At 34.1% G+C, this 21,077-nt stretch overlaps 1 protein-coding gene across 6 annotated transcripts in view; it reads right to left on the reverse strand.

The window, feature by feature from the left end:
- ZC3H13 (zinc finger CCCH-type containing 13) overlaps positions 1 to 21,077 on the reverse strand; it is a 93,963-nt gene that overhangs the window by 40,728 nt on the left and 32,158 nt on the right. For all 6 annotated transcript variants that reach the window (XM_032402997.1, XM_032402999.1, XM_032402998.1 and 3 more), the window contains exons 6-8: positions 18,511 to 18,650; positions 17,747 to 17,907; positions 11,697 to 11,894 (exon numbers count right to left, since the gene is read on the reverse strand). In XM_032402997.1, the coding sequence (XP_032258888.1) occupies positions 11,697 to 11,894; positions 17,747 to 17,907; positions 18,511 to 18,650 (499 nt within the window). The remainder of the gene's footprint in view (positions 1 to 11,696; positions 11,895 to 17,746; positions 17,908 to 18,510; positions 18,651 to 21,077) is intronic.

Here is a 21,077-nt window from a genome sequence, read left to right on the forward strand (position 1 = left end):
TGAGCAACTCTATGCCAGTGAAGTAGATAATCTGGAAGAAATGGATGCATTCCTAGAGATGTATAAACCACCAAAACTGAACCAGGAAGAAATAGAAAACCTGAACAGACCTATAACCACTAAGGAAACTGAAGCAGTAATCAAAAATCTCCCAACAAACAAGAGCCCAGGGCCAGATGGCTTCCCAGGGGAATTCTACCAAACATTTAAAGAAGAATTAATACTTATTCTTCTGAAACTGTTCCAAAAAATAGAAATGGAAGGAAAACTTCCAAACTCATTTATGAGGCCAGCATTACCTTGATCCCAAACCCAGACAAAGACCCCATCAAAAAGGAGAATTACAGACCAATATCCCTGATGAACATGGATGCAATAATTCTCACCAAAATACTAGCCAATAGGATCCAACAGTACATTAAAAGGATTATTCGCCATGACCAAGTGGGGTTTATTCCTGGGCTGCAAGGTTGGTTCAACATCTGCAAATCAATCAATGTGATAAAATACATTAATAAAAGAAAGAACAAGAACCATATGATCCTCTCAATAGATGCAGAAAAAGCATTTGACAAAGTACAGCATCCTTTCTCGATTAAAACTCTTCACAATGTAGGGATAGAGGGAACATACCTCAGTATCATAAAAGCCATCTATGAAAAGCCCACGGCCAATATCATTCTCAATGGGGAAAAATGGAGAGCTTTTCCCCTAAGGTCAGGAACACGGCAGGGATGCCCACTATCACCACTGCTATTCAACACAGTACTAGAAGTCCTAGCCTCAGCAATCAGACAACAAAAAGAAATAAAAGGCATCCGAATCAGCAAAGAAAAAGTCAACTCTCACTCTACAGATCATATGATACTTTATGAGGAAAACCCAAAAGACTCCACCCCAAAACTGCTAGAACTCATATAGGAATTCAGTAAAGTGGCAGGATATAAAATCAATGCACACAAATCAGTGGCATTCCTATACACCAACAACAAGACAGAAGAAAGAGAAATGAAGGCGTCGATCCCATTTACAATTGCACCCCAAACCATAAGATACCTAGGAATAAATCTAAGCAAAGAGGCAAAGAATCTGTACTCAGAAAACTATAAAATACTCATGAAAGAAATTGAGGAAGACATAAAGAAATGGAAAAACGTTCCATGCTCATGGATTGGAAGAACAAATATTGTGAAGATGTCAATGCTACCTAGAGCAATCCACACATTCAAAGCAATCCCTATCAAAATACCATCAACTTTTTTCACAGAGCAGGAACAAATAATTCTAAAATTTGTATGGAACCAGAAAAGACCCCGAATAGCCAGAGGAATATTGAAAAAGAAAAGCAAAGCTGGTGGCATCACAATTCTGGACTTCAAGTTCTATTACAAAGCTGTCATCATCAAGACAGTATGGTACTGGCACAAAAACAGACACATCGATCAATGGAACAGAATAGAGAGCCCAGAAATGGACCCTCAACCCTATGGTCAACCAATCTTCGACAAAGCAGGAAAGAATATCCAATGGAGAAAAGACAGTCTCTTCAACAAATGGTGTTGGGAAAACTGGACAGCCACATACAGAAGAATGAAACTGGACCATTTATTTACATCATACACAAAAATAGACTCAAAATGGATGAAAGACCTCAAATGTGAGACAGGAATCCATCAAAATCCTAAAGGAGAACACAGGCAGCAACCTCTTTGACCTTGGCCACAGCAACTTCTTTCTAGACATGTCTCCAAAGGCAAGGGAAAACAAAGGCAAAAAATTAACTACTGGGACTTCATCAAGATAAAAAGCTTTTGCACAGCAAAGCAAACAGTCAACAAAACCAAAAGACAACCAAAGGAATGGGGGAAGATATTTGCAAATGACATATTAGATAAAGGGCTAGTATCCAAAATCTATAAAGAACTTAATCAAACTCAACATCCAAAGAACAAATAATCCAATCAAGAAATGGGTAGAAGAAATGAACAGACATTTCTCCAAAGAAGACATAGAAATGGCCAAAAGACACACGAAAAAGTGCTCCACATCACTGAGCATCAGGGAAATACAAATTAAAACCACAATGAGATACCACCTCACACCAGTCGGAATGGCTAAAATTAACAAGTCGGGAAAAGATCAATGTTGGCAAGGATGCGGAGAAAGGGGAACCCTCCTACACTGTTGGTGGGAATGCAAGCTGGTGCAGCCACTCTGGAAAACAGTATGGAGGTTCCTCAAAAAGTTGAAAATAGAGCTATCCTATGGCCCAGCAATTGCACTACTAGGTATTTACCCCAAAGATACAAACAGTGATCTGAAGGGGCGCCTGCACCCCAGTGTTTATAGCAGCAATGTCCACAATGGCCAAACTATGGAAAGAGTGTAGATGTCCATCGACAGATGAATGGATAAAGAAGATGTGGTGTGTGTGTGTGTGTATATACACACACACACAATGGACTATTACTCAGCCATCAAAAAAGTGAAGTCTTGCCATTTGCAACGACATGGATGGAACTACAGGATAGTATGCTAAGTGAAATAAGTCAATCAGAGAAAGACAATTATCATATGATCTCACTGATATGTGGAATTTAAGAAACAAAACAGAAGATCATAGGGGAAGAGAGGAAAAAATAAAACAAGATGAAACTAGAGAGGGAGACAAACCATAAGAGACTCTTAATCATAGGAAACAAACTGAGGGTTGCTGTAGGGGAGGGGGATGGGGGATGGTAGCCTAAATCAGCATTCACATGAAAACACTTGTTAGGCCTATACACAGGGCTTGATTAAATGCAGAAAAAAACATTAATGCCTTAGATAAGCAATTTCCAGCCTGAACACAAAGGTCCCATTTTAATATTAAAAAGTGTGCATTTCCTTCATTATATTATTTGATATTATTTGTGTTAATACCCATTAATTATGAAAATGTTATAAAAGGTATTAAAATCATCAATACTTTTAAAATTTATTATTTTAAAGTTATACTATTCTCTTTTTTTCCTTTTAGGTGTGATACTGGTATGGTGATACGTATTTTTAAGTGTATTTCTCACCTGGAGATATATTCTAAAATATATATGGGTGAAATAGTAAGATGTCTGGGATTTGCTTCAAAATAACTGGAGGAGGGGAGGTGTATAGGGGTATGCATGAAACAAGATGGATATAAAAGGATCATTATACTATTGTATTTTTATGTGTGTGAAATGTTCCATAATAATGTTAATGTAACATTTTTCCATCCTCTACATACAGTCCAGCAACAATAGTACACATTTACTCAAGAAACCATAATTCAGTCTATAGAAAATGCTTGGTGCACAAATGGATTCTTCCTTGCCCTGTGGCTCCTGGCCATAGGGTGAGATTTGCCAATCCAGACCATGGTACTTGTACATGAATGGAAATACTGAATAAATCCAATAAATAATATTCCTTGCCAAAGGTCTGAAACATTCTGATTTAATTATTTTGATAAATGTGTGCAATCACTGAAAGGATATAAGACTGTCACTTTGATGATGATTTGCTTATTCTCCTAAATTGAAGTCAAAGCCAACAAATTTTGAATGATCACATCTGTCTCTCAAAGCTGGGTAAGACTCATCATGCAGGCATTTGTACTATTAAGAAGTAAGAAGATTTCTATATTCAGGTAATTATAATGAAGTGTTTTTGTTTAAAAAGTGATTAGCTATGCTCTCAATATTATCTTCTCATTTAACCACAAAATTCTGCATCCTAGCATTTTGATTAAAACATATTACCATCCATCAATAAAACCATATTTAACCAAATGTCCAGCAGAATGAGCTATACACAATTGCTAGCTAACTCCTTTGGTTAACTACTATCCAAAAAGTTTGTGTTTGTTTAAGCCTCTGTTCTTAAAGTACACTAGTAATTTGGTTCACTTTCCTAATTCAACAAAGCATATAGAATATGGATTTTCACTAATGAAGAAGATATTACAGGTCCACTGAAATACCACTGCAAATATCCACTTCAGGATTATCTAGATGTAACAGGTTAGGAATACTGACACAAAATATTCCCTTCACAAGTGATTTTCTGACTAAATACCTAATTTGAATTAATTTTCCTGTGAATTATATCTCTTCTAAAACAAATTATAGAATAAAAATGATTTAGTTGAGTTCCAGGTAATCAGTAATCAAGATTTTACTATTTTCTGTACAGAACAAGTCATGAAAAGTTTACAAAAATGTAATGGGAAATTGTTTTTTAGAAAACTAAAAGTAGAGTAATAAAATCCATAAGGCTTTTTTTTTCCTTGGATAAACAAGTAGTATTCAGGTTTTGATCAATGTTGCATAAATAAATCATAGCTCAGTAAAGTCTACCCAGCCAAATGGGAAGACACTGATTCACTTCAAAATATGACAGAACTCAGTGCTATTAAATTAACAAATATTCTGGGAACAGAGCATATACTTAACAAAGTTGATGTGGCCAATGAAGGTGGGGGGTGGGAGGTACTCAAATTCTCAATGCTGGATGAGTGGCAGATAGAGGGGGAAAATCATGACTTTTTCTGGGAGGGAGGGTACTTTCCCTCTCACCAAAACACACACAGGCAAAATTTTACCCACAAATCAAGAAATTTGCAGATCCCCTGAAATCTACCAACGGATCTCAGGTAAGGAGCCCCTGATCTAGAAAATTATGAAATTGAGACACAGAAGACAGGGAGAGGGACTTAAGCCATAGGATCATACGGTTTTGTTGCATCATCTGTCCTACACATATGCATACTCTTGTATAACTAAATAGGGAACCATCCTTAAGAAACATAAGCAATCCCCTACATCCAACAGGTCTTGTAAATTTTACTTGGGGGGAAAAAAAAAGAAAATCCATATTCTGAGAAATATTATTTTCCATACACGTGATTACTATATTACTTCTACCTATAGTAACGAAGCTTCTGAGAACATTTTTGTTCACTGCCTTATCACCAGCTTTTAGAACGATGCCTACCCTACACCCAATAACTGAATAAATGAATTAGCATATTTTTACCTTAGCACAACATATCCTAATAACTAAATTATTCTGAATAAGCCCATTATAATATCTAAATTAATTTTAAAGGGCAATTTTCTCCAAAAAGAATCTAGATACTAACATTTAATTATATACCCCACCAATCTGAAAGCATGATGACGATTCTTAATACAGTATTTGGTTTTAGAATTAATAAGTTCTCCTTCAAAGTAATGGGGATATATTAAAATAAGAGATCCACCTCTAAAAACCCCCCTCAAAATTAAATTAACTCCTCCTAAATCAAAATGCCCCTTTTTCAACTGTGTCAAATATGGCTTCAGAACTCCACAGCAAGTCAGGTACCCATGCAGTTCTTCAGTACTCCTAGTTCTGCTGCTTTACTTTCTTAGATAAACAAAATAAACCGAGTTCAGATTTTTCTATATACTAAGTAACAGGTAAGTCCTAGCCATACCTTGTTGTTCCTGGTAGAGACAGCTAGGAAGAAACACTGGAAAATGAAAAATCAACCTATATAATACTCAATTCCTCATAATACAAAACATGTAACTATTTCAATGGTGAAGTATCCAGGGACATATGTTAAGAATCACCTACCTTTCAGAGATTTCTGGGTCAAAATAACAAAATGAAAATACCAAGAACCGTTAAAGAATAAAGATTCCTTAAAATGTAAATTAGTAAGAACAATTTAACATAATTTATATCTGATATACATGTCATTTTCAAAAACATACCTATTAGATTGAATAAAATACAGAATATATTTTAGGAAAATATGTTCAAGAATTGTGGGTGCTCCACTTAACCATTCCGTTATTGCTCTAATAAGGCACAATGTTCCTAGGTCCTAGAAATGGTTCACAGAATCATTCTGGTTCTTCTAAGTCAAGTCACCAGAGGGGGAGAGAAAAAAACTGATTCATCTAAGACAAGATGATCTCTTATCAAGACAAAGAAAGGACAAAGCTTATCATCAGAATCTATTTTTGGACAAAGACTGGTTTTGTTGAACTTTTAATTATTAAGCTATTTTAACTGCTTACTGGGTGGGTAATTTATCCCGAATAATATTACAAATACCAGTTCACAAGGCTTTCCAGATAAAGTGGCAGGTAACATTGCTTTCATTCTAATAACATGTTGTTACTTAATAACATGAACAGAAATGGCATCCAGACTGCAATGAGCTATCCCACATACATTCTCTCCTTGCTCTTTAGTAAACCCAATTTTATTTGGGTCAGTTACATGCTCAGCTAAAGGATTACATTCCTTTCCTTTCCCTCCCCTTTCTCCCTCCCTCCCTCTCTCCCTTCCTTCTTCTCTCTTTCTTTCTTTTAAAGGATTACATTTCTTAAGATACCCTCAGAGCTAGATGTAGCCATGTGACTAAATTCTGGCCTACTTCCAGGAAAATTAAGGCTTTCTTCCCTTCACAATTTTTCTGCTGCCTGGAATATGGATGGAATGTCTTAAGCCATCAGCAGTCATCTTAAACCATGGGATAATCCTGAAAAAGGAAGCATGGGGGTGCCTGGGTGGCTCAGTCGGTTAAGTGTCTGCCTTTGGCTCAGGTCATGATCCCAGGATCCTGGGATCCTGTTTGGCTCTCTGCTCAGTGGGGAGTCTGCTCCCTCTCCCTCTGCTGCTCCCCCTGTTTGTGCAAGTGCTCTCTCCCCCTCCCCACCTTCCTCTCTCAAATAAAAATATAAAATCCTTAAAAAAAAAAACAAAAAAAAACCATGTACAAGGCAGACAGACAGTACCTGGATCACCAATGACTGTGGAACGAATAGTGTATAGGTCCTGGACTGCCTCCCTCTGAGTTTCTTTATATGAGAGAATAAATCCCAATTTATGGTTCCTAAACTTTGATGAACATTAGAATCATCCAATGAGCTTTTAAAAATCTGGACACCAAGGCTGCTCCTCATACTAATTAAATAAGAATATCTGGGGATTGAAATCAGGTTTTAAAATTTTTCAAAGACTCTCAGGCAGATCCAAAGGTGCAGCAAAGTTTGGGAACTATTGCTTTATGTACGTAAGCCCCCCACATTGAGTCCTTATTACTAACAGCTGATTCTAAATCTGATACTGCAGAGGTATCAGTTAGAAAAAAAAAAAAAGAATATCTTTATGGCTACATCCTATTACCTGTGTAGTTTAAGTGAAAACCTGCAAATGGAAAGACATTTTTAAATATCACTACACTGTAATTTATCATTAAAGTAGGAAGACAGAGTATATTTATTAAATACTCTGCTTATTTTTTAAAACATTATCTCATTTAATCCTCACCTCTACCTTATGAGGAGGTATCATGCATATTTTACAGTTGAAGAAATAGAAGCTCAGAGAAAACAACTTATTCAGGGTCTCACATCATGTAATTGGCAGAGCCAAGATACAAGTTCCTATTTGTATTAACTTCAAGGCTTGTGCATTTTCTTTGAGAGCCCTCTAAAGAGTTACATTTTTTCTTGAGGAAATATTAATTTCATGAAAGGATAAATTTGAAAACCAATTTTTAAAAATGGATAGGGGAAAAGCATCCCTATTAAATCTGTATGCATTTCATAAATCTTGTGAACCACAAAAATATTATCTTCAAGTTAATTTTTTAAAAAAATTTTTGCTCTTAAGTAGCACTAAATAAATGAATTTTAAAAATCAAGAATTTATAATTTGTCAGTTTTGAAAACAGATCTTCAAGAAGTACTACTGTTAGAATAGAGGAAAAACTGGCTATGAGAATTTATTAAAATACAAAGAAACTAAATTAGTTAATGCAGTTACTTAACTTTAAATTTTGAAACAATGTTAATTTTAAAATGAATAGATTTTCAGAAGGGTTTCAACTCTTTCACTAGCTGGCTCTTTTATATAATTCCATTTATACCAAAAAGTTAATGTTGATTAACTGACAGAAAAACAATAAGGAAACAGAGGATTTGAACAACACTACAGATCAAATGGACCTAACAGACTTTATATAAAGAACACTCCACCCAACCATTGTAGAATATGCATCCTTCTCACATGGAACATCCTCCAAGACAGACCACATTTCAGGCCATGAAGCAAGTCTTAACAAATTCAAGAAGACTGAAATACAAAGTATCTTTTCTGATCACAATGGAGAAAAACAGAACTCAATTTGCACAAGTGAAAACCTGTAAACAGAAAGGCATTTTTAAATATTATTATACTGCAATTTATTATTAAAGTAGAAAAATAAATAATATATTTATTGAGTACTTTGCTTATTTTTTAAGCATTATGTCATTTAATCCTCAAATATATGGAAATTAAACAACACACTCTTAATGAGTCAAAGAAGACGCCACAGGGAAATTAGAAAATACCTCGAAACAAATGAAAATGAAAACGCAACATACCAAAACTTACGAGATGCAGTGAAAGCAGTGCTAAAAATAATTTTATAGCTATAAATGTGTACATTAAAAATAAGATCTCAAATCAACAACCTAATTTGACACCTCAAAAAACTGCAAAAAGAACAAACGAAATCCAAAGCTAGTAGAAGGAAATAATAAAGATTAGAGCAGAGATCAAAACAGAGAACAGAAAACCAACAGAAATAATCAGCCAAACTAAGTTGGATTTTTGAAAAGATAACAAAATTGACAAATCCTTAGCTAGATGATGAAAAAAAGAAGATTCAAATAACTAAAATCAGGTAAATGGGTCAATACAACTGATGCCAGAGATAAAAAGGATTGTAAGAGAATACTACGAAACACTGTGTATCAACAAACTGAATAACCTAGAAATAATGGATAAATTCCTAGGCCTACAACCTACCTAGACTGACTCATTAAAGAAACAATTAATAGGTACAGACCAATAATGAGTAAGGAGATTAAATCAGTAATCTAAAATTTCCCAAAAGAGAAAACCCTAGGACCACATGGTTTCACTGGAGAATTCTATCAAACATTTGAAGGAATTAACACGAATCCTCTGGAATTCTTCCAAAAATACTAAAGAGGAGGGAATACTTCCAAGCTTGTTCTATGAGGCCCTGATAGCAAAGCCAGACAAAAACACTGCAAGAAAACTAGACAAATATTCCTGATGAATACTGATGTAAAAATTCTCAACAAAGTACAAGCAAATCAAATTGAATGACACATTAAAAGGATTACACACCATGACAAAGTAGGATTAATTCCTAAAATGCAAGAATGGTTCAAGAATTAAGAAAGTCACATGATCATCTCAATAAATGCAGAAAAAACATTTGACAAAATTTAACACTTTTTCATGGTAAAAACACTCAAACAAACTAAGAATAGAAAGATACTATCTCAACATAACAAAGCAACTTATGAAAAGTCCAAAGCAAACATCATACTCAATTGTGAAAGACTAAAAACTTCTAAGATAGGAACAAAGTAAGGATGCCTGCTTTCATCTCTTCTATTCAACATGGTATTGAAGCTCTAGCCAGAGCAAATAGGCAAGAAAAAGAAATGAAAGACATTCAAATTGCAAAGGAAGAAGTAAAATTATCTCCATTCAAAGATGGCAGGATCTTACATATAGAAAACCCTACAGGTTACATGCATGCATGTGAGCGCACATGCACACCCCCCCCCAACACACACACACACATACATGCATGCTGTTAGAATAAATTCAGCGAAATTGCAGGACACAAAAGTCAACACACAAAAATTAGTTGTTTCTATAGGCTAACAATGAACAATCTGAAAAAGATATTATAAAAACAATTCCGGTTACAGTGACATAAAAAAAGAATATAACACTTAGGAATAAACTTAACCAAGGAGTTCAAAAACTTGTACACTGAGAACTACAAAATATCACTGGAAGAAATTAAAGAAAACACATATAAATGGAAAGACGTTCCATGCTCATGATTAGAAGACTTAATACTGTTAAGATGTCCATACTACTGAGATGGACCTACAAATCCCATGGCATTTTTTTGTAGGAATACAAAAATTCATCTAAAAATTGATACAAAATTCCAAGGGACATGTAAATAAGCCAAAATAATTTTCATATAGAAGAACAAAGTGAGAGAACTCACACTTCCTCATTTTAAAACGTATAAGAAAGCTAAGTAATCAAAACAGTGTGGTACTGGCATAAAGACAAACAGACCAGTGGAGTACTATAGAGGGTCCAGAAATAAATCCTTGCACATATGGCCATATGATCTTCAACAAGGGTGCCAAGACCACTCAATGGGGAAAAGACAGTCTTTTCTAAAAAGAGTGCTGGGAAAAATGGTTATCTACATGCAAAAAAATGAAGTTGGACCCTTATCTTACACCATGTACAAAAATTAACTCCAAAGGGATTAAAAATCTAAGTGTAAAATCTAAAACTATAGAACTCCTACACAAAAAAGCACAGGGAAAATATAACACTGCAGATGGCAATGATATTTTGGAAATGACACCAAAAGTACAGGCAACAATAACAAAGATAGACAAATGGTATCACAACAAACTTAAAACCTTTTGTGCATCAAGGACATGATCAACAGAGTGAATGAAAAGGCAACCTATGAAAAGGGAGAAAATACAAATCATATATCTAATTTGTGGTTAATATCCAGAATATATAATAGATTCCCAAAACTCAAGAACAAAAATCAAATAACTCAATTAAAAATTGGGTAGAGAATAGACATTATTCCAAAGATGATATACAAATGGCCAACAAACATATGAAAAGATGATCAACATCACCAATCATCAGTGAAACACCAAATCAAAAATCACAATGAGATATCACCTGACACCTATTAGCATGACTACTGTCCAAAAAAAACAGAAAATAACAAGTGTTGGTGAGGATGTGGATAAATTGAAACTCTTGTACACTGTTGGTGGGATTGTAAAATGAGGCAACTGGTATGGAAGACAGTATGAAATTTCCTCAAAAATTAAAAACAGAACTATCATATGATCCAGCAATTCCACTTCTCAGTATATATCCAAAAGTATCAAAAGAAGGGTCTTGAAGAGATATTAACACATCTATGCTTACCACAGCACTATTCACAAGAGCCAAGAGGTGGAAGTAACCCATATGTCCAACAGGGGAATGGATATACAGTGGAGTATCATTCAGCTTTAAAAAGCAAGGCAATCCTGTCACATGCTACAACATGGATGAATCCTGAAGACATTATGCCAAGTGAAATAAATCAGTCACAAAAAAAACAAAATGGTTCCATTTATATGACTACTAAAGTAGTCAAATTCATAGAAACAAAGTAGAATGGTGGTTACTAGAGGCTGGGGTGCTAGGGGAGGAGGGAAAAGGGAGTTGTTTAATGGATATTCAGATGAATTTCAGATGTGCAAAATGAAAAAGTTCTGGAGATCTGTTTCATGACAATGTGAATATACTTAACATTACTAAACTGTACACTTAAAAACGATTAAGATAAAAAATTTCATTATTTTATGATGTTAAGGTAATGTTTACTGAATTATCCCTAACTCAACTTGGGAATTATTAAATACACAGAGTTTTAAAACACTAAAAAATCTACTACAATAATGCCTGAGACAGCTTCTGAAAAGTGAGTATTTTAGATACTACAAAAGTTAAGACTGTTAAAAATATATAATCCTACTTACCTTGGCTTGTCTCTTTTTTCCCTTTGTCTTTCAAAATCTCGTCCTCTGTCTTTTCCATCTCTTGGTTTTTCTTCTAATCTATCTTTTACTTTATACTTTTCTTTGTATTTTTTCCCCAGAACAATATCTTCCTGTATAGGAGGGGGTGGACTAGGAGTTCGAGGTCCTTTCTTTTTACTCTGGTTGCCTTTTGAATTCCTGAAGGTAATACAAAACTATCACTAGAGGTCCAAATACTTTTGGAAGGTCAAATGGGTATTTTTTTTTTTCATTTTAACAAAGCACACTTAAAAAATGGTATCAACACCCAGGAAAAAATACACAGAAATGAGCAAATAATTAATTTAACTTGCCACATATAATTTTAAAGGATAGGCTTCTGAGAAAGATAGAGGTGGAGTAAGAAGAGATTCTTTCAGAAATAGAAATAACAAGAAAACTGCATGAACTGAATTTTTTTTAAGCTTATATAGAAAAGTAGATGTATGATTCCACTACCCAAGGATAACCCTTGTTAACACCTTGGATATTTGCCCACAGTTTTTCTATGTCTCTTCTCCCTCCCCCAATACTATTATAATGTTTTGTAAAAGTTTTTGTACTAAACATAGCATGGGTTATCTTTTCTATGACAAAAAACAGATGTAGATAATTATTTTTATAGACTGTATCAAATTTCATCGAATAGATATGCTCCATAACTTCTTTAAACAGCTTCAGATTGGTAAATCTTTTAGGTGGCCTCCATTTTTATGATAAAGAATGCAAAATTACATCATCTATAAATGAAATCCTAAACACTGTTAGTAAACATTTATTTAAACATTTGTCTTTTCTTTTTTTTAAGATTTTATTTATTTGACAGAAAGAGATAGCAAAAGAGGGAACACAAGCAGGGGGAGTGGGAGAGGGAGAAGCAGGCTTCTCGCTGAGCAGGAAGCCCGATGTGGGACTCGATCCCAAAACCCTGGGATCTGGACCTGAGCTGAAGGTAGCTTAATGACTGAGCCACCCAGGCATCCCAATCTTTAAATCTTGTTTAAGAAATCTTTCTCAACACTAAGATTACAGTGACTAAAAATAGTCCCTTAAAATTCGGGAATTTTACCTTTCACATTTAATCTACCTAGAAGTGATTACTGGGTGTAGAGTACCCTCTCTAATTTGGCACTTTAAATAACTTTATCCAAATGGTATAACTTTGACCTCTTATATATCCAAAATTGTCTTTACCTTGTATCTGCAGTCATTTGACTGAATACAGCATTTTGGTGTTAATATCCTTTTCCCTCAGAGCTCTACAAATATTGTTATAATATTTTATAACATTTAGTGTTGCAGATGAAGACTACAAAGAGAGTCCATTTCTTTTTCCCCATGCATGTTACCCAGTTTTTCAGCTGGGATGATTATGAGACATTCTTCTTTAGAAATTAAAAAATGCAGCAAGATATATCTAGGTTTTCTTTTTTAACCTTCTCCAGAACTCAGTAAACCATTTCAATCTAAAACCTTAACTCTTTCAGTTCAATTTTTAAAAAATTTTTATTTCATCAATTCTCCAAATGGCCCAAGTCTCTATGGTTAGCTTTATTATAGTTACTGCATCTCCTGGATCTCTCCTCCATGTCTTAGTTTTCCATTATTTCCATCTCTCCTTTTGCTTTCTCATATCCCAAATATGTCTTCAAATTCACTAATTCTTTTAAGCAGCTCTCATTCTACTTGTTCCAAATTTGGCAATCTCATTATTCTGCTATTTTCAGTTTCTTAAAAACTGTTTTTCTCCCAAAATATCTTTGTTCACAGATTGCTTTAATTTTCGTGTCAACTGGTCTCATGATGTCAATGCAATTATTCTCTCAAATTGTACTAAAATTATGAATTTCTTATTATTTTTGTTTGTTCTTAAATTGTTATTAAACTTGTTCTTGTTTTCTCCAACACTGTTTAGTCTGGTGCTGAATTTTGAAGCAGCCCTCTCTTTTCATGTATCCGGTTCACCAGCTACTCATTTCACTATCTCTATTAGTTTTTATAAATGATGACCTAAGTTTATATCCTAGAACTTACTTCCTGTAACCTTGAGGTCTCTAATCCCATGATTCCTTAGCTATGAAAAGGTAATGGACAGCATCTTCCTCAAAATTGCTGATAAAATTTTAAAAAGATAAAAGTATAAAATCAATGGACTCAGTGGGCATTCAGAAAATCCTTATCCCTATTTCTTATTATCATAGGTAGGGTTAGCTACGTAGCAAGTCAGAAATTACTAAAGTATGATCAAATCTATTTTTCACTTTTGTCTTCTGCTTTGAACCTTATGAGCTACATATCTCATTACGTATTTATGAGATAACTCAAACTTCTAATGTATCTAACAGATAAGCGATAAATGCCTGCATTTCTAAATGTTTTCCACCTAAAAGACAAAAACAATAGTTACTATCTATTAAAAAATTATTTTAAAGATAAAATAATAGAGGAATTCTTGATACAAACTGTATTTTTACATTACTTCCTGTGACAGGGACTAGCTATTTACTAAATGTTGTCTTTGGCACACTGTTGAACCATACTGTCTAGACTTTTTTGAAATCAGGTATGGCCAAGTGACCAAGTTCTGGCCAAAAAATGTGAGTAGAAGTGATATAAACCACTTCCAGGCCTAACTAATAAAAGACTCTCATACTCCAGGCAATTGTAAACTGTACAGCCAAGTAAGAGCAATACTCCAATTAATTTTTTTCTTTGCACATTCCATTTTTTGGTGTCCCCAAAACCCAAGTGGAGCCATGTCATAAGGAGCCTAGGTTACTGAATCTCTATGATAGGAGAGCAATGTATTAATCAGAACACCCATTTTGATTTTACTTCAGTGAAAAATAAACTTCTGTAGCGTTAAACTCACATTTTGGGATTGAGCTATTACAACAACCAGGATTACACCAATATACTCACTGAAGTACAAAATTTCTTTACATTACCTTCAAAAATATTGGTAGTTGGAAATCACAATTACGTTACAATATGAGGTTTCAAGTGCCTTCCAACTACATGGGTCAAAATTGGTTTTGCATATTCTGAAGTCAACAAGATCTTTCAACATTTTTTTAAGTCACCTGATTATTCTTTATTGGCAGAGCCTACTTCCTATTTGTGACATAGAGCTCAATTATCTACTTCTACCATTTTTAGATCCTTTCCTTCTCTCTCCTTAAAACTACTTCTTTTGAACAGCATTTGACCTACTTTGTACATCTCTGTACAAAGAGCTATAAAGAAAAATTTACTTAATAAAAACTAAAACAATGTAGATGGACAGAACAGATAATACATTTGCTGATGTATCTAAGCCACACTGTATCTCACATATTAGCCTTAAGCTTGCTATCACGATATATCTCACAATGAACATCAAAGAAAACAGCCAGCTTTCAGGGAGAAGTATGAGTTTCAATTTGTCTGTAATTACACTGCCTACTCAATATGATAACAACGTAAGACCAAGGAGTCTATTTACCTGATTGTCACCTCAGATGACTTACTGTCATTGCTACAACACTCTACTGAATTTTAACTGAAATTCTAATCCTTACTTTTTGCTTAATATGCCTTCAAACAGCTTACAGTATGATTCAGCAATGAAACCAGAAGTTGATGATTTGACACACACTACACAATGTAAACTGCATGGCTAAAGAAATGCTATACTCCTAGAATACAAGAAATATACTAATTAAATCAAGGTGAGCAATTATTCCTGCTAAATAATAAGAGGATAAATGAGTTACTAATAAAGCAGTAAGAGAAGACTATATGAAAAAGAAGAAGATGAAACTAACCCTTCATCCAAACAGTTAACAAAACTTTCTACAAAGAGATTAAATTTCAAAGATTTTATAAACAGAAAGGATAAGGGAAAAAAAGAAGGGTATTTCTGGTATGCTGGTTTTTGTTTTTGTTTTGTTTTGTTTTGTTTTTCAGAAATGGATGGAAGGAACTGAGGGATAGTTATTTAATTGGTTAGCCAAGAGGATAAAAGAACAAGAACAAATGAAGTGGATTGCCATCACTCTATAATTCACTTCTTCCATATTTCTTTGCAACATTTATTCAATTCCAGGAGCAAAGGAGAGGACCAAGTCAGCTTTACAGAGTGTCTTAATACAATGCAAAGCTCTATGCAAAGTAGGTGCAGTGGGGAGAAAAAACAATGAACCACCAAGATCCCAATCTTCAAGGAGCTTAAGTTTAACAGAGGTTCTAATATATGTATGCCACAGATAAAATATAATGCAAACAGTAATATTAAGAGGGAGGTATAAATAATATCTGATAGATATACAAAAGGAATAGAAATTATGCTCAATAAAGAGAAATGGAAAAACTTAATGGAAAGAATTTGAGCTGGACACTGAAGAACTGAAGGTGGAAGAGGGTAGGAAGAAAACTGGACAAAAATATTAACAAGACTGAAAAGATCAAAGTATAAATGTCATTTTAAGGAATCTAAATTTTAGGGCACCTGGTGGCTCTGTCAGTTAAGTCTCTCACTTCAGCTCAGGTCATGATTTCAGGGTCCTGGGATTGAGCCCTGCATGGATTGAGCCCTGCATCAGGCTCTCTGCTCAGTGGGGAGTCTGCTTGTCTCTCTCCCTCTGCTCCTCTCCCCACTCATGCATTCATGCACATGCGCACGCACGTGCTCTCTCTCATAAATAAATAAAATCTTTAAAAAAATAGAATCTGAATTTTATTCAACAGAATGGAAATCCATTGAGTTTTTCAATGGCATAGTAAATTAATTGGAATTGTTCTTTCAAGATTTCTCTTACAACATCTGTAAAATGAATAGGTTGGGGCTGCTGAATAAAATGTTTATGTGTGTAGGGGAGTGGCACTGGATAAAATAAATACAGTTAGTAGGATATAATAATCTAGGCAGAAGGTACCTGGAGTCTGTAGGGTTAAAGCCTCTAGAAACTAAAAGGAAGAAGACAGATATAAGTTTCCTTGTGGGTTCAGATAGACAGTTTGCCAACTGGTCATATGTTGGGAAGAGGTTTAGGTTTTTTTCTTAAAGAAAATTAGTATATGTACTTTAATTAAAATAAAATTTAAATAGTATAGAGTGACATTAAGTGGGAAAGTGTCTTCTGTCTTATTATTAGTCCCTCAATGTAATCATATTTTCCTATTTCTATTTTTATTTCCTCAACTGGTTACTGGAATAATTCCAGTATCTTCATACTGCTATATATAGGCTATAAAGAATCTAATCTCAGAACGACGTGCACAAGGAAGAACATTCACTGTGTATAACTTGTAATAGTGAAAAACTGAAAACAACGTCAATGTTCAATAACAGAAAAGTAAATATAGTATAAGTACTCAAATGAAAAAAAGGCTATATACACCAATATAAATATAAAAAACGTTAAGTGAAAAAGAAAGTTGCAGAAGCAAAGCTTTAATATAAGTATTAAGATTAAACAGATAAAAATAATACATATGAAAGTATAAACACACATGCACAAGTATCAAAAATAACAAATTCAAGAGGGAAAGACAGGATATATATGTATTATGTTTTATTCTTAAAAAATAAAAAGCTCTGAAGCATATGTAGGTGGGACACAGACATCTGTTTTATTGTTCTGTATAATTTTCTTTTAAATTTAAACTTTTTGTACCTTTTTTTAGAAGAAAAAAATTTACATTAAATACTGAAAGTATTATTTTTTTTTTTTTTAATATTTTTTTTTTTAAGATTTTATTTATTTATTTGAGAGAGAGAATGAGATAGAGAGAGCATGAGAGGGTCAGAGGGAGAAGCAGACTCCCTGCCGAGCAGGGAGCCCGATGTGGGACTCGATCCCGGGACTCCAGGATCATGACCTGAGCCGAAGGCAGTCGCTTAACCAACTGAGCCACCCAGGCGCCCAACTGAAAGTATTATTAAGTACCCTTCTGTAATCTACTAATTCTTTTGAGTATCATTTCAGAAAAAGCTATTTCATTCTGGCATTATTTACCACCCTACTGACCTCTGCTGGTCCAATAAGGGTGAGGATACTGCAGCAGTCTTCCTGTCTTTCTTGCTTGCTGAAGATGACGACTTAGGGCTTGATTTTCGCTTTGGAGATTTGCTTGATTTTCTTAGAGAAGGTGATGGAGATAATTTTGATCTAATCACTTCTGGTGAAACCTTTTAAAAGAATTCAGTTAGTCAATTCAGAAACTCCTTCAATCATGGCTGTTATAATCAGACAACAAAGTAGGTGTTTCTAAAACATACCAAACTTCAGATGAAATATTAAATGCTATTATAGACACCATGATTAATCTGACTCCTAAACACATGCTTTTAACCAATATGATAATTAATTGCCCTAACTTAACACTAATATCAATAAAGCAAACTAAAATTATAAAACTTCAAAATCTCCTCAGAAAAATCACAAATTATATTCAAATAAGTTGCATTTCTACTCTTTAGAAAATAAACAAGTATTCTAGAAATAGCTTAGGCCTAAAAAACAGACATACATAGATTCAAATCCCATTTAACATTAGCTGGCGACTCTACGCAATACAACCTCAGTTTTTTACCTGTTCAGAAGCAAAAATATTTCATATTTATTATATAATAATGTGAAGATTAAATGATTGACATATATGTAGTTGATATACAATAATTTGATCAGTGTATCAATATCCTAATACTATTTAAGATAGAGCTAATGAATTCTCTGATCAATAGCCATTTATTTGATGCTAATTATTAACGTAATTTCAATAAACAGCATACCTCTTTTTTAATAATAATTTCTTCTCTCTTGTCCATGTTTTCTTGTTCCAGCTTCATTAATTCCCTCTGTATCTTCTGACGCTTCATTTCCAATGACAATTCATGAACGTAATCATAATTAATATCTCCATTGTCAGAATCTTTAAAATAAAAATTACATTACTTGTCAGAAACTATTATCTATACCAAAAATTAGAGAAATTTTTTTCCACTAATTTTTTATACAAATTAAAATGGTAGATTCTTTCATTAGAATTAACATACTTCTCAAAGATAAAATATGTACTGTTTCTATAAAGGATTAAAATCAACATGGTTGATTTCTTTATGAAACGCCAAACATTTTTAAGATTCTTGGGTTTTCTGAAAGTGGTTTTGGGTTGCCTGGCGTTGGGATTTTGGTTAGGAGACGGAATTTTTAAAAGATACAATTAAAAACTAACATGTAAATTGTAAATATTAAAGATACCAAAGCCTTCAATATTTCATCCTGAATATGATGTGATTTCATTATCTCCTTGACTTTAAGGATTCATTAGTATTAAATGAAGGTTGCATTAGGTGTCCTACATTGCTTCCATAATCTTTTTTTACTAGTGACACAACTGATTTGTATCTAAAACTAAAGTCTGATAATTTTAATACTAATGTGTACATGAGCTAATGTCTGAGGGAGCTGTAACATTTCCATTATAAGCGATTTGTACTGGTTCCTTAGATTAGAACTGCCTATCTCCTCAACAGATCTGATACCATGCCTTTACTTCCACTCACCTTTTCCAGTGAAAAAAATATGATGGCTGGTTAAAGGAAAAAAAAGAAAGAATGGTGTGCAGAGCGATTTCATCACAATATGCGAAAGCTTTCAGTGGCTACTGGCACTGCCACCCAACCCCTCACCCTCATTTGCTATAATGCCAAAAAGCCCAGAGGAAGGAATTTCAGTGCCTCCTATCCTAACACATGACAATGTTGGGCTTGACTGCTTAGGAACTGAAGTGTCTTCTCAAACGATAGTTTTAGCACTTAAGATCACCATTCCTTAACCTGGGGTAAAGAAATAAAATGAAGAACTAAAAAACAACGAAGATAGGTTGTTCTACTTGATTGCTTAAAGCACAAGAAAATGAACATCAGGGCGCTTGGGTGGCTCAGTTGGTTAAGCGTCTGCCTTCGGCTCAGGTCATGATCTCAGGGTCCTGGGATCGAGCCCCACATCAGGCTCCATGCTCAGTAGGGAACCTGCTTCTCTCTCTACCCTTCCCCTCTGCTCATGATCTCTCTCTCTCTCAAAATAAATAAATGAAGTCTTTAAAAAAAAAGAAAATGAACATCATTGTCATGCACAGACCAAATACATTATAATGCCAACTATCCATTTATATGCTTGGGAACTGAGAGGGTAGCTATATAGCCTTTAACTGTGTAACTAAATTGATTACCCATCTAATAGAAGATGATGACAATTTTTCAGTAAATATATAAAATAGACTAAACCACATTTTTCAATCAGAAAGCAATCACTAAATATTTAAGGACATAAAGCTTTTACTAGATAAAATGATTAGAGATACTGAATTTTTTTTAAGATTTTATTTATTTACTTGAGAGAGAGAGCGCACAAGCAGGAGGGAGGGGCAGAAGGAAAGGGGGAAGCAGACTCCCTGCTGAGCAGGGAGCCTGACGCTGGGCTCTATCCCAGGACCCTAAGATCATGACCTGACCCAAAGGCAGACACTTAACCAACTGAGCCACCCAGATGCCCCAGGAGATACTAAATTTAAGTAAATAAATAATGGCTATCTTCAGTATTACTGTGCATTCTGACACTTTGTATCAGTGAGTAATAGGGTTCAAAGATTCAGTTTGATGGCATTCTTAAAATATTAACAGATAAAAATTCCATAACTAAATACTAAGTATGTATAAAACAAAGCGAAGAATAATTAACTGCAAAGAGTAATTTATAGCATTTTTAAAGGTATTATCAATAATGTCCTGCGTCCCTCTAAAAACTGCTATCTGGAAATAGCACCAATATAGAACACATGTAAAAAATGAGAAGCTGGCTTTCAGTCCTTCAGTCCCCAACTACCCCACAAGGGGCTAAGCCTGAACAGTTAAAATCAATGTACTATAACTAATATATTTTGCTTAGAGGAAAAGCTCTCAAGTCTTCACTCAGATACTACTTATTCTTATTTTATGGCTATCTATTATAAACAAAAGGAAGATGTTTTCCTGGCCTATAAGAGATGAGCTACAAAATAGGCATGATGCAACTGATAGTCTCCTACAAAAAATGAAAAATGAGAAGGCACAAAACATAAAATGAAACTCAAAACAAAAATAAGTCTGAAACCCTTTAATAAATTTAGAAAATGTCTCTCATATTTTATAGCTTGATTATCATAATTGCCTAATAAAAACTGATTCATATAGATGACTAGTCTAAGTCATTAGAAAAATATTAAATATAATTAGAATGTCATATTTTATAAGGCAGAGATTTTAAGAACATATATAATAGAAAAATACAATACGTAAGGTTGACATTCTTTTTTTTT

The sequence above is a fragment of the Phoca vitulina genome, unplaced genomic scaffold (assembly GCF_004348235.1).
Source record: "Phoca vitulina isolate PV1807 unplaced genomic scaffold, GSC_HSeal_1.0 scaffold5, whole genome shotgun sequence".
In the NCBI taxonomy this organism is placed as follows: domain Eukaryota; kingdom Metazoa; phylum Chordata; class Mammalia; order Carnivora; family Phocidae; genus Phoca; species Phoca vitulina.